The sequence below is a fragment of the Myripristis murdjan genome, chromosome 24, assembly GCF_902150065.1.
Source record: "Myripristis murdjan chromosome 24, fMyrMur1.1, whole genome shotgun sequence".
NCBI lineage: Eukaryota > Metazoa > Chordata > Actinopteri > Holocentriformes > Holocentridae > Myripristis > Myripristis murdjan.
In genome coordinates this window covers 13,397,878-13,414,486 of record NC_044003.1, presented here as the reverse complement: position 1 = coordinate 13,414,486, position 16,609 = coordinate 13,397,878, and the positions used below count along the sequence as shown (strand labels likewise).

Below are 16,609 nucleotides of genomic sequence, written 5' to 3'. Positions count from 1 at the left end.
CTGAGAATTGCAAAAATTTGTGCTTTCAGATTTTTTTTTTTTAATTATGCAGAGAATGAGTCAGGAATGCAGCAGGCGATTCCTAGGGAGAGACAGAGAACAAGAAATGGAGAGAGACACGCTCATTCTTTCTGCAGCCTCATTTCCATGATCAAACTGCAGAGTACAGACACTTCAATCAAAACCATCTTAACACAGGCAAATGGTCGGAGCTGACATAACCAGTATAAGGACACTGCTGATGTTCAAAAATGGTTTGGTAAAAAGAGAGTTTTGGGATGCACAAAGCTGCCTGAGTGCTCTTTGGTTGTGCTAAATAAATCCAGCAGAATTACTCTGGGAGAACAACAAAACAACAACATGCTTTTCCTCCCAGGTCTAGCCTTCCCTTGCACCCCATGATGTCTCTGTCCTCTGGTTGCTGCACCCTAAGAGCAACAGGTGATATGGAGAAATATTCCCTTTAAGAATCCGGCGGACATCATGAAAGGTCCTCTTCACTGTAGATGAAGACGTAGTAGAAGACAGCACTGACTGCCAGCAGGGCGACCGACAGCATCATGTTCCTCCGGTTCTCTTTTCTTAAAGTCTCCAGCTCCTTATCTAGGACCAAAAATGTTGATTTGAAGGGTTAGCTGATAATAATGTTGTGTGGGATGGGGAGGTCAGAATGGCAGGGATCAATTTCCATAAAAAGCAGAACTGCACGATAGGAGTGAAACCTGCAAATGGTATGCAAATGACACATTCAAAGCATGGTGATAATGGCAGCCCTGATGTAAAATTCTCTGACTTAAATTAATTAAATCTCCTTGATGTTCCCTGTCTTGAACCTCTCAAAACTCCTCTACAAGGCTCCAGGTTAAAGCCGAGGATGGTGTTTCAGGCAGACCTACCTAACTTCTGCACCCTCTCATTCATAATTGCCATTTCATCTTCGAGTTCCTGCCTGTGGAGCAGAGAGAGAAGAAAAACTGTTGTCATTAAAAAGCTTTTCCCTCTGTGTGTATGCCACAAAGTCCCTAAAATTACACTGATCATTATGAGTGGTTACCTTGAAGGGAATAATACTCTTAACACTGATTAATCTCAATGGGTTCTTTCTGTATGACATGCTGGCTACACCTGAGAAAATAGCTTGTGATATTAATGTAGGATTCAAAAGCTAATATGACCAGTAAATCGGAACAACAAAGTGGCACGTGACTTCAAACAATGCCATGGTGCACTCTCGAAACCTTTAACAATCTGGTGCCTATCAATCATGCCCAAGGATTTCTTTTGTTTTGCTTTTGCTTTTAGCCACATGCAAACAAAAGGACCAATTCACATATTTGTTTTGATCATGTGACTTTGCAACAACAGCTCTCATAATTGTAGGAGTTGAAGTTCGAAGGCAATGTTGATTAAAAAGAGGGGAAATACAATTGATTATTATATGTCACTCAAAGAATGAATTACTCCACCAGCAATAATTCTGAAGGTTGTTATGGCGGTTGTTGTGTCAGTCTTATGTGAGGCAGGCAGATTTTCACCAGTTCACTGATTGGTTTGCAAGCATAATACACACTTGGACAACTCACGTGGATTGCACACACCTTGTTACTGATATAATAAAACATAAGTGGACATATGGACCTCAACTAGCTAATCTGTGCCTGTCTGGTCTGGAGGTGGAAGATCTGCATGCATGCATCTACTGCATCCATTCTACTTGCATATGCATCCATTTACATGCAGTCACTCTAAAACTTCAAGAAAGACACATGCTCTGGTTACTTTTTTTCTGCTTTTGTAGTCCATTTCTCCTCTTTTCCCTATTAGCCTACATTTACATCAATGACCACGTTTGCCTGGTTAATGACAATATGAGCTATACCCATGACTTAAAGACAATGTCCTACAACTACAGTCCACATCCACAGTGACTCATTGCATAGCTGCTCAGGATGTGCTACAGGGAAACCTTAAGCATTTGGTGTTGCAGCCGTTCTCAACCTATTCGGTGTCAAGGACCCCCAAATGGATAGACATCAGGCCGCAGACCAGAATTTGGTAAGATCCCCATCTGATGAGATTTAGTTATTCCACAACTTTCTATATTGTAGACTGGCAGAGTAACAGTGAAGTGTGTGAAACTGGACCCAACGTTGAGAACCACAGTTATAGAGTACATGCAAGAGGATCTTCTTCACCAGTCTCTGAACCCTGATAGTCTTTAATAATTGCCATGACAACTGGCACGACAAGTTAAAACTGGCAGCTGTATCAACTGTAATGCTGATTTATGCTGGGGGCTTATGAATATTTATGACATCTTTGATTTGGGTGAGCAGACATTTTGGAGGACCAGTGACTGAGGACAAATTTCTGATTGGTTGCTTGATTAGGCCAATCGTGGCAGCCAGTCAGTGCTCATCATCATCATCATCATCATCATCATCATCTTACCTTTCCTTATCAGAGAGCTTGTGGCGTCTCTTCCTGAACTCGGCTCTCTCCAGGTTGTCCTGGAAGCGCGCCCGCAGCTCCTCCACACGATCAATCTGAAATAACATGGACAAACTGAATCATACATGCCATTAATCAAAAAGGGAGAGCTGTCCATCAGAAAGGAGAGCGGCCAGCAGCTGTGTGTAGCTGTGAGTGAGTGAAGCCTGTCCCACAGATCGTTACGAGCCTCTGTCAAAACGCAAGACAGTGTTTCACCAGGTCTTACTTCAGTGGCGATGCTGATCTGATCTCGCTTCTTCTCCTTGTCTTTGCTTTTCACCATTTTGTCACCAAGAGTAAACTGACTAAGATCTGCTGGGATACATGCGATTGAGACACGATTACGCGGAAGTGATGCTCTTCTTCGTGCTGTTTTATTTCTTCCCTTCACTATCATGGCCAGTTTGCTGCCCTCTGGTGCTTTTCTTCGCGTCCTTCACTGTTGCACACGTAGGACACAAAACGCCATCTCAGCCTTGAATCGGCCACATAGCACCCACTTGCTCAGAAAATATGCTGGCATTATTAGGACAATTAAAGAGAAGCCAGACCCAGTTAAATAATTTATTTAAGAACAGCCACGAGTCAATAGCGAAACTTTAAAACTGCTTTTTTATGTGAGCAACGGCGCAATCAAACAAAAGTTATTCCCCTTTCAGAAGTCAGCAAAAGTCATAATGTAGTTGCCTGAGCGTTTGTTTTCTTCCCCAGGCCGCTCCGCCCCCCGCAGAGACGCAACGGCGCGCCTGTTGAGCACAGATGACTTGGAGAGCTTGGAGAGTTGTTGACCGTCTGTAATCGGATTATATGACCCGGAGAGGACACGGGCTGCGGCTCTTCAGCCGGGAAGCAAAGAGACAGGCCTGCCCTTCCTGCTGTCTGGATTTATTTCTTTCTCTTTTTCCAGAATGCCACTCTTTATAAACCGGGATCAAATATTTGCGCATCAAGTGCATCTGCTGGAGCACAAGCTGAGGGTAAGCGCCTGTTGAGCACAAGGTTTGCTGCGGGCCAAATGCGGGCGAATGAAGGGTTGCCAAATGTTTGTTGAGGGATTTATATCCATTGATGTTTTGTAAGCAGTTGTCTTCACATAAATACTCTTAATCAAGTAATAACCCGTGTAAATCTGCCTCCGATGTCTACTTGTTAACTGTGTTTACAGAGCAAAGAGGAGCGCATACTGGAGCTGGAGACTGAGAATGCCATTCTTCATTTAAGACTTGCCGAGGTGAGATCTCTGTCAGTTTGTATGTGTGGCTGTGATTGTGCGTTTTCTTTATTTCTTCTATTCAGAGACACACACGCTCATATTTTTGCAGACCTTTTGAATGGCCCAGCAAGGCGTTTATATGAATGAATGAGTGTGTCTGCGCCAGCTCCGTGTGTGTGTGTGTGTGTGTGTGTGTGTGTGTGTGTGCGTGTGCGTGCGTGTGTGCTCTAAGTTCAGACGCTTGGCTTGAGTTCAAAAGGTTTTAACCAGAGATTAACAGACACCGTTTGCGGACCGCTTTGGATTTGCATCTTGTAATTTCATTCTGTTTGTATTTTAACCCATTGAGCTTTTTCTACTTTACCATTTTGGCTTTTGCTGTCCAGTTATTAATAGTAACAGCACACTGATTTCTTTTAGAGATACTATTTTTATTGGAATGCTGTCTTTGTGAAAATGCACTTTTTTTGCCTGTGAAAAGTGAAAAAAAATCAGGTTGCAGAAACTGTGATGTCCAACAAATTTAAAGCCCCCAGAAGTGAATACCTGGACATGATGATTTTGTCATGGGATCCTCTGCTGATATGGGCATATTTTGCTCTGAAGCAAAGGTGGTACTTATCAACGAAGATAAACTGAGATTAAAAGCTCAAGTAAGAATTGTTTGGATCAATGTGCACACAGTTGCTCTTCAGATCACTGCCTTTGCAGCTTCAGACTGTAAATCTCACGAAACCCCGAGGTGAGAAGATCCCTGTGATTCAGTGTGTATTAGGCTTTACCTTGTGTCATGCAGACACACATCTGTCATCTGACTGGAGGGCCAGCTGAGACTGTCAGGTGCAGGAGAGGATATCAGCAAACAGCAGATGGCCTTTGCTTATGACCCTCAAGAAATAGGTTTTGAGGACTGGGAGGTTGGTCAGCTGGTCAGCTTACCTGTGAAGTGATGGAAGCATAAACACCAAAGTCATCCACATGTCCCAGATAAATTGGTTTGCTCAATCTGGTGCACAGTGCAAACATAGCTTGCACCATGTTAGGTAATAGTGCATCCCTGGCTTCATCCAACATTAGACTTTTAATTTGAAAAGTTCTTTGTGGTTTGTAGGTTTTATGTGGCCAACAGAGTCAGACACCTTGAGAATTAAATCTCTTCACGTAATTTACCCGATGGAGCCAGGTTTATTTTTGGAACTAGTTGAGGTGAGTGGCTGTTTATTCATCCAGTTCATCCGGTGAGTTTCAGCTGTACAGTCTATATTGCAAATCACATTCACTTCATACAGAACAGGGAAAGTAGATCTATTTGTATTTAATATCTTGTCTAAATATTTCTTTTCCACCTACATAAAACTGCCAGACTTAGGTGTTTATATTTTAAAATGACTGACCATACAGTTTCAGAGCCACTGCAAGTTCCTGTCTTTTTTCAATTGTGATACTTAACATTCTGCTTAAGAACTGATAATCTACTGGGAACACATGGATGACTTTGGGGTCTATTTTCTCATCATCATTTAATAGGTAAGTTGATCAATGGATGGAACTCCCAAAAACTTGTCAGTTGTCTTTTAGGTCCATTTTTTTCTCCAGAGACAAGGCACTAATAAGTCACTAGGGGTATAAACATGTGGATGTTTCTTCTCTTCAGTGTCTGGGGAAATTGCGTCGAGAGAAGGAGGAAGAAACTAAGGCTCAGAAAAACCATCAGAACCAGAAGAATTCACAGAAGATAACCCAGTCAGCATTAGCCAAGCTCCTGTCTGAAGTCCAGGTACAAATGCATTGAAAAGAAGTTGCTTATAGAGCTCCGTGTGTGTGTGTGTGTGTGTGTGTGGCAGTGTGGGCATGGCAACCACTAACTTTTTTTCAATGTTCTTTGCTATTTTTGTCTCCTGCGCTTTTGAGATGTTTAATTTAAGAGCATCAAAAGTAAAAACTGAAATCAATAATAAAGCTCGTTCCACAATAATCAATAATAAATTCACAGACACACTCATTTTGCCCTTTCTGTGTGTTTTTGCGACAGGCTGTGAAGCAGGACTTGAGTGAGGTTTTCGGCGTGTATGTGAACTTTGCCACCGAGCTGCAGGAAAAGAGCAAAGAGCTCCAAGAGAAGGTCGAACATGCCAGCTCCGTCCTAAAGGGTCACCGCGGAGACGACGTCCAGAGTAAGTACCTGATTGGATGGGGACAAATATTACACCATCGTACATCTGTTTGTACATTTTGTTTTGATGGGGTCTGACAGCACCAGCGGCCTATGCTGCACTGTCTCTCAGTTGTCTTTTCTGCGCTGTTTCCACTAGCAGTCAGTTATAATCAATAAAAGTAATGTATAACTGGTGTTTGATGGTTTGCCTTATGATGACCTGTCACTGGAGGGCAGGGATCTCCAACCTTTCTGTGCACCACAAAGTCACTAGACGCTAATTAGCAGCACTTGTAAAATAAGTTAAAGTTAAAAAAATTAACAAAATTAAAAGACAAGTATAGACAGTGAAAACAATAAAATAATCAGTATGATAAAATAAAAGGCATCACATAACAGCTTGGCTTTTAAACAAGTGATATAAACAATTTATTTTTTTCATCTACCCTCCCATAATCATTTTTGTGTATTTTTCTGCACTTTCTACTGTTCATTCATTCAGTCATTCACAACCCCCCTCTGTCTCTCCATTCGGAAGTGGCTTAGTGATGTGCTGGCTATAGCTCAGGTGGTGATAATCCCTTCATGCCCCCCTCCTCCTCCTCATCCTCCTCCTCCTCATGTCTTGCCCCGTCCTTCAGCTAACAACGTCATCGAGGTTCTCCAAGGTTGCCTGTCCCGTCGTGTACCGTCTCCCGTGTCACCTGGTCGCCATGGCTTTGCCCATCAGTAGAAACAGATCTTTGTCACATGGTCTGGCCCTCGCTGAGGCGGCCGTATGCTTCCTTGGTTCTTTAAGGCTCTTTGATCACACGGTGCACGTCACGACAATCAGGAGGAATCCCCGAATGAGTCTGTCTGGCCGTGCCGTGTTTCAGGGGTTACAACTCCTTTAAATTCAGACCTTCTGAACCAGGTGTATCTATCTGCCATAAGATTTGTTACTGCAGATAAATACACATCAATGTACACACCAGAATATTGGTTGGTCATGTTTGACAGCGAGGCGAGAACTACATTGCTGATTATTTGGGACCTACCTGACTATATCTCTCAAACTCAGTAATCTATTTTTTTTTGGATAATTTAGGTCACTTGTAAAACTTCCACCCTACCATTCATGCAAATATTATCGTTTTACTTACTTCTAATACTACATTTTCACTGTAATCTTGGCACAGTGTAAATACGGGTAACCTCAATGTCTTCCTAAACTCCAAGATAAAGGTCTGATTATCAGTTTGGTCTTGTAGGTAGGACAGTCTCCTCCTCAGCTGTTTTATTCAAGACAAAATCCATCCTTTAACAGATTTCACATCTATTATTCCTTCATTTTTGCAAGGTTGGCCCAAAATTATAAATCAACAAGCGACAAGAATCTCTCACTGATAGAAATAATCCAGTTAAAAGAGACAAATCCTGAATCCATTGACACTGAATTAAGAACTGCAGCTTTAGACATAAACGTCATTAGTAAGTGTCCAGGATGATAATACAGATCATTTTTTTTGTTGGCTAATACAGTAAACAAAGCAAATCTGTATGCAAATTAGGACTGGACATTTTTTTCAATGGAATAATATCGTGATGATGCAGTGATTTTGGGAGACTGTTAAACACAGTTCAATTTTTGTTTGAATTTAAAATTCAAAAAGGCAAAATTAGGCATGAAATATTTTAAGGAATTTGTTTGAAAATTTTCTTTGAAAAGTTTTTTGAAATCATGTCAAACACTATCAGTTGTTTCAATCGGATGTTAATTTGATTACCATGACTTTGCATATAGAAGTCATATTGTGATATACTCTATATTGATATTGGGGGAAAAAAATCCTTGAGTATTCTGATAGTTTGTTTTGTTAGTTAGTTTATAGAGTTCTTAATCATTCTATTCTATTCTTTTCTATTCTATTCTATTCTATTCTATTCTATTCTGTTCTGTTCTGTTCTGTTCATGCTGAACACCACCCACTCACTGTTCTTGAATGACTCAGCCTGTCTTATGTGTGAATGAATGTGTTGTTTGTGCCAGGTGTGTGTACATGTGTCTGCGTCGGGATTAAAGACTCGGCCTGATTTCAAAAGGCTTTAACCAGAAATGAACACAGGCTGATTGGACTGTGTTTGCTTGACACGGCACTTACTAGCTTGACTTAGTAGGGAGTACCATATGTGAAACATGCAATGTGTAGCATTTTCAAACATCGACATACACTAAATGGACAAAATAACCGGGCCACACCTCTTAACCATTGAAATCAAGTGTTTCATTTGGTCCCATTGCCACAGGTGGACAAAATCAAACTCTTTGCCATGCAGTCTGCCTTTACAAACATTTGTGAAAGAATGGCTCATTCTAAAGAGCTCACTGAATTCCAGTGTGGTGCTGTAAAAATAATGTAATAGGATGCCACCGCTGCAGCAAGCCAGTTTGTGTAATTTCTGGAAGCATTTAGGAATGACAGCAACTCAGCCACCAAGTGACAGACCACGTAAAGTTACAGAGCGGGGTCGCCGAGCACCGAGGCACATAGTGTGTAAAAAGTGGCCAATGCTCTGCATGAACATCAGCACAAAGACTGTGTGCCGGGAGCTTCATGCCTTCAAGCCTTATATCACCAAGCACAATGCCAAGTGTCAGATGGAGTGGTGTAAGCAGCAGTCTGATGGACGAGTCTGGGTTTGGTGAATGCCAGGAGAACGTTCCCTGCCTGACTGCTCTGTGCCAACTGTACAGTTTGGTGGATCAGGGATAATGCTGTGGGCTTCTTTTTCTGGGGTTGGCCCAGGCCCCTTAGTTCCAGTGAAGGGAAATCCTAATGCTTCAGCTTACCAAGACATTTTTGACCAACATTGTGAGAACAGTTTGGGGAAGGCCCTTTTCTGTACCAGCATGACTTAGCTCAAGTGCACAAAACAAGCTCCATAAAGGCATGGCTGGTGGGTTTGGTGTGGAAGAACTTGACTGGCCCACACAGACCCCTGACCTCAACCCCACCCAACACCTTTGGGATGAACTAGAACGGAGATTACGAGCCAGACCTCTCCTCCAGCATCAGTGTCTGACCTCACAAATGCTCTTCTGGAGGAGTGGCCAAAGGTTTGCACAGACACAGTCCAAAATCTTGTGGAAAGCCTTCCCAGAAGAGAGGAAGCTGTTCTAGCTGCAAAGGGGGGACCAACTCCATATTAATGTCTATGGATTTAAAATGGGATGTTATAAAAGCTTCTGTAGCTGTCATATGTAGGTGACCCAATACTTTTGTCCATATATTGTATGGCTTTGAACTTAATTTTGATGCTGTGATATAAATACTGCAATCATTAGAGACCACAGAAAATTGATGTTGTGATGTGCAAGTTTGATTTCTGTAGCAGAGATTGTTATCGCCATTGCAATGTTTCCTTTTGATTTATTCATTTGTTGTTGTTTTTTGTCCCACCATCTGCTATCTCAAAAAAAAAAAAAAATGATAGCTATAGCTAAACCAATCTTTAGCGAAGAAATCACCCTGTGCCACAAAGGAATATAGCAGATTTCCTGTCAAATTAATATAAATTGCAATGTTGAGGTCAGGTGAAGCTGTTGGTGTTTTCAGCAGTTGTCTCATTTGTTCATGGTAACTATATTATTGAATAAAAAAGTACTGTCGTAATCATTTATTTAAGAAAAAGTCACTCAAGGCATGCATATCCAAGATCACACAGGTGCCTCACACTGCACAGATCCGCTGAACTTATTTATCATAAACTTAATGTGATGTATTGAGCCATAGTCCAATTCTTCTGACAGTGAAATGCTCCTTTAATCTTTTAGACTGTCAGTGGAATCAGCTGAATAAAACTTCTTATCCCCATTCATCAAACTTTCCACTGTCTTTTCCCAGGTTTGCAGGATCATGTGGCAGCTCTGGAGTGCTCTCTGGAGGAAGAGAAGCAGAAATGCAGGGAAGAGAGGCAACGGAGGAGAGAACTTCACAACACACTGGTGGTGAGGACAGTTTTTTTCACTGCCACAGGTTGGCAGCAAACTGTTGACTGTTGCTGCAAAGCTGATTGGATTATAATCTATTTTTCATTCTTTCTTTTCTTTCTTTTTGCTCCAGGAGCTGAGGGGGAACATCAGGGTTCACTGTAGGGTGCGTCCAGTTCTACATTTTGACCACGTGCAGCCGTCCACCCTTACAACAGGGTGGGTTCACACAGGATGCATGCATGTTCAACATCTCTGAACACACAGTTTTTAATTGATAATTCAGATATGTGACCAGTTGGCTTGTGATTGACAAATGGAAGATAATCAGATTCTATCCTGATTATTCTTATTTTCTCTCTCAGGCCTGCATTGTCAGAGGAAGTGGTTTATGCAGTCAGTGATGTGAGTGCTACAATTGGTTTCAGAAAGTCTTAAAATTCAAAGCATTCAAATGTCACAATCAAAATTTCCTGAATACCTTTGTGCTGCTCCACTTTCTTTTTTTCATTCTTTGTTTTTTTTTTTTTTTTTTTTTTTTTTTTTTAGGACACAGTGTTAGTGAATTGCATGAAGACAGGCATCCCGGTGCAAAACAAGATGTTTGAGTTTGAGAGGTAAAATCGATATGTTGTTGCACCTTAATTTATGGTATTTTCATATTTTTACTCTTTATACAGTTAGTCATTGATTTTGCTTGACAGGGTGCATGGACCAGAGGATTCCCAGGATGCCGTGTTTGAGGAAGTCAAGCCACTCCTTACATCTCTGCTGGATGGGTGAGTGTGAAAAAAAAAAAAAATAAATAAATAATGAGAATATCAAATCACAATTAAATGGCTCATTCGAGGTACATTCCTGAATCATTACCTGGTGTAAACTGGGTACTACAAGAGGAGAGCAAACAAGAGTGAAATTCACAACAAGCCCACATCTTCAGCATAATCTCACTGGGGGAAACTGGCAGCCGTGATGTAGAGTTTTTGGAAAGAGACAGGAAAGAAAGGGTAGAGAGAGGGGAAGACATGCAGCAAATGTACTGGGGCCACATTCGAACTGATTTAATTTCTCCTCCCGCTGTCTTCGTGCAGGTATAATGTGTGTATCATGGCATATGGGCAGACTGGCAGTGGGAAAACACACACCATGATGGGCTCTCAGCCCATGAAGGAGGCCCAACAGGGCATCATTCCCAAAGCTGCTGCTGAGCTCTTCAGGTGAGACACTGAGGCACCACAGAAAGGCCCATTCATTCATTTACTGCTGTGAAATCTTATTAATGAATTAGCAATACAAGTACTGGGCTTGTTTTGTGCACTGTTTCTATTTCACAGTGGGGGCTGGCATACAGTAGTTTTTCTATTTCAATAACTCAGTCTGTGAGAAGTTAAATATATCTAGGTTATTAATTCAGAGTTTGCACAGAGAACTGAAATAGGATGTAATTGGATAGAACTTTTTCCTTTATATAATGTGTGTGTGTGTGTGTCTGTGTGTGCGTGTGTGTGTCTGTGTGAGCCAGGCTGATCTCTGAGAAGCCTGCGGAGAGCCACACGGTAGAAGTGTCAGTGATGGAGGTGTACAACAATGAGGTGTTTGACCTGCTGGCCCGAGACGAAGACAGAAACTCCGTGGACCAGCGCAGGGACATCATCACCACCTCCACCGGTACCAGCCAGGTCACCGCCCTCACATATGAGTGAGTAGAGCAAGCACTGAGTTTAATGAGTGTGTGTGTGTGTGTCAAGGTGTACATGAAGACCTTTGTTACAAATTGAGATAGCTAGGAGCAACTAATCCCATGAAAAGGAAGTGACACATATGATTACTTTCCAAAGGAAGGGTAGTAAGTTGCTGAATACCATGTGTTATAGAGTAGAACAATTTCTATGATGCAGACATCTTGTCAAGTCATAATTGTATATTTGTCATAAACACATCAATTGAATAAGTGTATACAAAATATCCTTTTGTAGCTTCAAAATCAAGGCTGACTTATCCCAGTTCGCTCCCATTCATGTTGAAAAAAATCCTCCTTGAGATATGAAAGTTGCTATATACACATATCCTATATACATATAAGTAATCACATACATGGCCTGCATGTACATTCACGAAAATTACTGTTTTAGGCTATTATGATCACCTAAATTCAAACATTAATGCTAAATGTTGCCTGCATTCAAAGCTCAAAGAGGTTCTTGGGTCTCACGAGTGCTCCAGTGAGACGTGATATCATAACAGGAGCAAGCCACTTACTGTAGGCATGCGCCGGGCTGAGTATCAAGCGCTCCTTCTAGTTTCTAGTTTTTGTGTCAGGAACGTGTTTCCTTTGTGCCATGGTGCAACTTTCAGCCAATCACTGATCTCCACTTTACTGGAGTTCTGCCCTCTGAGCTGTCAATCACGACCGCTCACGACAAAGTAGAAGAGAGCCAGAATTTTAATGCGGCTGGAATAAGTAGTTCCTTTCAAGTGTGCAAGCTTTAATGGATTTATGGTAATTTTAGGGGAAGTACATGCCAGCCAAAAATTCACAAGATGGAATTACCTGTGTGGCATCTTAAAGTTTCATGGAGCAATTATCTTTTAATACATAAATGGGAGCTAATAGGGGTAGGTTAGCCTTGACCTACTATATTCTGTACATACACAAGAAGAGTCAGATCAGTATGGTCCATAACTCCAGGTAATGGTATAGCTGTAGCATTTTTTCTCATTCTAAGTGTATTTTTTGTTCTTGCAGGCCTGTGTCTAGTGCATCTGAGGTGATGCAGGTGATCAGTGGTGTCTTGAAGCTCAGAGCTCGCTGTCCCACGCTGGTCCATACCGACTCGTCACGCTCTCACCTCATAGTCACACTCACCATCTCCTCCAACAGCCCCAACGCTCTGGCCCTGGGTGAGCCACATGCATACACACTCAGACTCACCCACTGGGCACCATAAAGCACCCGTCTGCGGGGTGTCACTCTGCGTTGACACGACCCTTCCTTTCAGCCCGTAGGCTACAGAGTGCCAAGAAGGACATGCAGCGCTCCACCCAGAGGGAATGGTGGAGTCCCCGCTGTCGCCGTGCCAACCCTTCCGCCCGCCTCTCATCCGATGAGCTCTTTGCAAGCCCCGCCTCCTCCCCATGCCACTCCCCTTGCCACTCCCCCTGCCCCTCCCCGAGGCCCAGCATCTCCCAGGCTCCGTTCAAGACCAAGCTACAGCTGGTGGACCTGGCGGGGAGCGAGTGTGTCGGTAAGAGCTGCTGCTGTGGAGGGATGTCCTGTGTCTCTGTCAAGGTCGTACCATACATGGGCACATCCTACTTTGTTACAACAGTTTTTTAAAGCTGTGCTAGTCCAGGTTTTAATGTAAAATACACTTGTCTTCTAAGCCTAAGTCACAAAGTGGGGCTGCAGTAGAGAAGAGTTGCATGGCTTCCAGAGGAGACCCAGTAAAATTCATTCTATTTGCCTAAATGAAATTCTAATGTCGGGTATGGGGTAGAGCTGTGCAACAAAATCAAAATAAAGATGAGCATTCCAACATTATTTTTTACAATACTGTTTGGATTCTCAATTATGGATAGCCCATACTTTCACTTAATAGAATTTATACACTTCATTGCTGAGGACCTAAAAAAAAAAATGGTGTGTCACTGACAGACTTTTTTCAGAAATAAGATGGTGGAGCCTCATAGTGGCAGGAACAGTGCAAGGAATGGTGCAGAACTAACCCATTGGGGCATCTTAGTGGCGGCAACTAAACATTGTTACAGAAGGTCTAGCTTGCACAGCCCTGACTGTTCAAGTTTTCATATGATGCTTTGACATAACATATCATAGCATCATATGAAAACTTTCTTTAACTTTCTCTGCTCCCTCCAGAGACTCACCAACATCAAATCTTTCGCCTGTGTTGTCCCTTTAGTATCATTTAGGATAAAGATCCGACCGAGTTCAAATGAATTTTGTTGCTATTTGGGGCTGCTGTTGCCTATTGCAGCATTAAAACCTAATTTAAAAAAAAAAACATCTCTTGACCATGAAAGAGAAGGAGCCCTTTATTGTGATTTAATCATTTGAAACCCACCAGAAAACAATAAAAGTTTAGGACACAGTATTACTCACTGTCTTGGTAACTACAGTATTTTTTCAGCATGTTTTTACCCAGAGAAATCTGCCTGACCTTTTGCAGCCTGCTTCACATACAGTATATACAGTAAAACACATTCACACCTATCCTGGCTAACACCAGACCCCAGAGTCCGTTTTCGTACACTGATAATGAGGAGACTGTGCCTGTGAGGTCCGATGTTGGTCGGATATCACCATTTCGAAACTAATGAATCACAATTGTAGCTGATAGTGCAGCAGGTTAAGGGGAAATGCCGCAATAATGTGACTGACAGGCGAGGGGCATTGCGTATTTAAACAGGAACCATTCACAAACAGCGCTCAGAATTTGACGAAATGCTGCAAATGAACGGAGGCTGCCCAGACCTGCTGTCACATGCAGTCAGTGTCAGCCGGGCTAATTCACACTTAGGAGCTGCTCAGGACAGTGGTATTCTGTAGGTTGGTCCACCGGAGCAGCCTATGAACTCACTGAGCTGTTTGTGTGTGTGTGTGTGTGTACCAGGTATGTCTGGAGTTTCTGGTGCAGCTCTGTGGGAGACGTCCTGCATAAACCGCAGTCTGTCTGCCCTGTCAGACGTCCTGGGAGCCCTTGCCGAGCAAAGACCGCACGTCCCATACAGGAACAGCAAGCTCACACACCTGCTGCAGGATGCCATAGGTGAGACACTCTTACATGCACTCAAATACACACCCAGTTCCTCAAGCATACACACACACACACACACACACACACACACACACACACGCTGCACTTGCATAGAAAATTGTCCATGCACAGTAAAATATGTAAAAAAAAAAAAACAAAACAAAACAAACCAAAACACATATAGCACATACAATAAAGTAATAATCTCATCATTCCTAGTTGGCTGATATTCCAGTTTTGATTTTTCTCTTGTGCTTCTACATCCTCTCCACCAGGTGGCGATGCCAAGCTGCTGGTGATGCTGTGCGTCTCTCCCACCCAGCGCTTCATTACTGAATCTCTGCAGTCGCTGGGATTCGGCACCCGGGCCCGGCAGGTCCAGAAGGAAATGCCAAAAAGGAAGAAAACACCCTTAAAGTGAAGTGAGACAGAGAGAAACGACAAGGGTGTGTAGGGATCACTGCCTGCAGTTTTGTTCATTTATATGTTTATATGTTATATGAGTCTGTATAGTATACATATCTATAAAAACTCATTTTGTAGCATTGGTATTATAGGGTATCTGCAGGTCATTGAAACGTCTGGAAAAAAAAATCTTAAAATAAGTCATCTAAATTTAAGGCCTTAAACAATGCATTCTACATACCTGCTATTCTTATTCAGGAACATGAGGGGGCTGGAGCCTGTCCCAGCATGCACTGGGAGACACCCTGGACAGGTTCCCAGTCCATTACAAGGCTGACATCTTGCCAGACAAACAAGCAAACAAACAGACACACTCATACCTCTGGGCAATTTAGAGTCCTCAATTCACCTGCTTGTCTCCGGACTGTAGGAGGGAACCCACGCAAACATGCAAACTCCACACAGAGAAGGGCCAGGGCCAAGATTTCAACCCAGGACCTTTTATCTGTGAGGTGACAGTGCTAACCGCCGAGCCACACGGCTACACTCAAACAGAACGCTTCAACAGTTTCTATGTGCTGCGTGTCCATTTTTAGATCAGTACAGAATAGGGTAGTTCAAAATGCTAAGCACTTTTTAAACAGCGTCACTACACACAAATGGACTTCATGCTCTTTAGCAGTGAATTTCATGGCATCTTTTGCTCTCACACTGCCTAATTAAAGTCTCATAACTTTAATTAGCAATGTTCAATCAGGAAATGGCAGGTTTTTGCCAGCAGTGTTTCTATATTTTGATTTTTAAATTGATCTTTGCAACAATAAATTCGTAAAAAGTCATAAATTTGGCTTTCTGAAACTAGCAGATACAGATAATATTTAGAATCTAATAAATACTCATTTACATGGTGGTGAATAGATTTGAATGACAGTGATATTGTTATGCTGGATATAGACATAGTCTATGTTGGGTTTCAATTCATCACAGTCCTTTTTTCACCACTAAGCTGTAGTTTATGTCACTAGTGAATAGTGCAAAGGCTTTTTGACTTTAGTGGTTGTCCATGCACTTTGTTATAATCTATGTCCGTGCTTGTTGCCCATGCCATGCCTTTTTCCTCAAAACCTTGCACTTCTTCTAGTATTTTGGATGCATCTATGATTTACACACTTTTGTTGCATTCTGAACCTGTAATGTGGATGGATGGATGGTATTCCTCACCCGTGTAGTTAAACTTCACAAATCCTTCAAATGCCTTTATAGAGCCGATTGAGTAGACAAAGGTGTCAACGTGACTATGAAATAAAAAAAGATTTTCCGAAGATGTGTGTGTTTGTACAGTATCAGCTTGGAGAAGTCCAAACAGGAAGAGTAAATTACGAGCAAGCAAAACCCAAGCATGCAAATATTAGGAGAGACGGTGTTTGCAAATTATTTTTAGCCATTGTTTCAAGCCACTTGGAGGCACCGGAAAGGAGTTAAGCCACATCATTACAATTGAAGTACTTCCAAGAATGATCTAAAAAAGCCTTTTCTGCTCTGTTGATAACACATTGCAAGGTTTGAAAAAAACAAAAGAACGCAAACATTTTCAT

At 42.2% G+C, this 16,609-nt stretch overlaps 2 protein-coding genes across 5 annotated transcripts in view; one reads left to right on the top strand and one right to left on the bottom strand.

The window, feature by feature from the left end:
- ccdc167 (coiled-coil domain containing 167) overlaps positions 1-2,885 on the bottom strand; it is a 3,014-nt gene extending 129 nt beyond the window's left edge. Inside the window, exons 1-4 of the mRNA XM_030047435.1 lie at positions 2,720-2,885; positions 2,452-2,546; positions 897-949; positions 1-603 (exon numbers count right to left, since the gene is read on the bottom strand). The exon at positions 1-603 is cut by the window's left edge and continues 129 nt beyond it. Coding sequence (XP_029903295.1) covers positions 482-603; positions 897-949; positions 2,452-2,546; positions 2,720-2,776 — 327 coding nt within the window. The 5' untranslated portion in view covers positions 2,777-2,885 and the 3' untranslated portion in view covers positions 1-481. The remainder of the gene's footprint in view (positions 604-896; positions 950-2,451; positions 2,547-2,719) is intronic.
- kif25 (kinesin family member 25) lies at positions 2,486-16,338 on the top strand. 4 transcript variants are annotated; one of them, XM_030047432.1, is made up of 16 exons: positions 2,486-2,642; positions 3,205-3,470; positions 3,659-3,724; positions 5,361-5,483; positions 5,739-5,880; positions 9,749-9,852; positions 9,968-10,053; positions 10,200-10,239; positions 10,384-10,451; positions 10,539-10,613; positions 10,926-11,051; positions 11,357-11,533; positions 12,581-12,735; positions 12,834-13,079; positions 14,466-14,621; positions 14,885-16,338. In XM_030047432.1, exons 2-16 carry the CDS (start codon positions 3,402-3,404, stop codon positions 15,028-15,030), a joined length of 1,779 nt encoding a protein of 592 aa, XP_029903292.1. In that variant the 5' UTR covers positions 2,486-2,642; positions 3,205-3,401; the 3' UTR covers positions 15,031-16,338. The 4 variants fall into 4 exon arrangements, with proteins under 4 accessions (XP_029903292.1, XP_029903293.1, XP_029903291.1 ...); XM_030047433.1 differs by having other exon boundaries at positions 2,486-2,646; XM_030047431.1 differs by having other exon boundaries at positions 2,486-2,712.
- Positions 16,339-16,609: the final 271 nt, after the last annotated feature.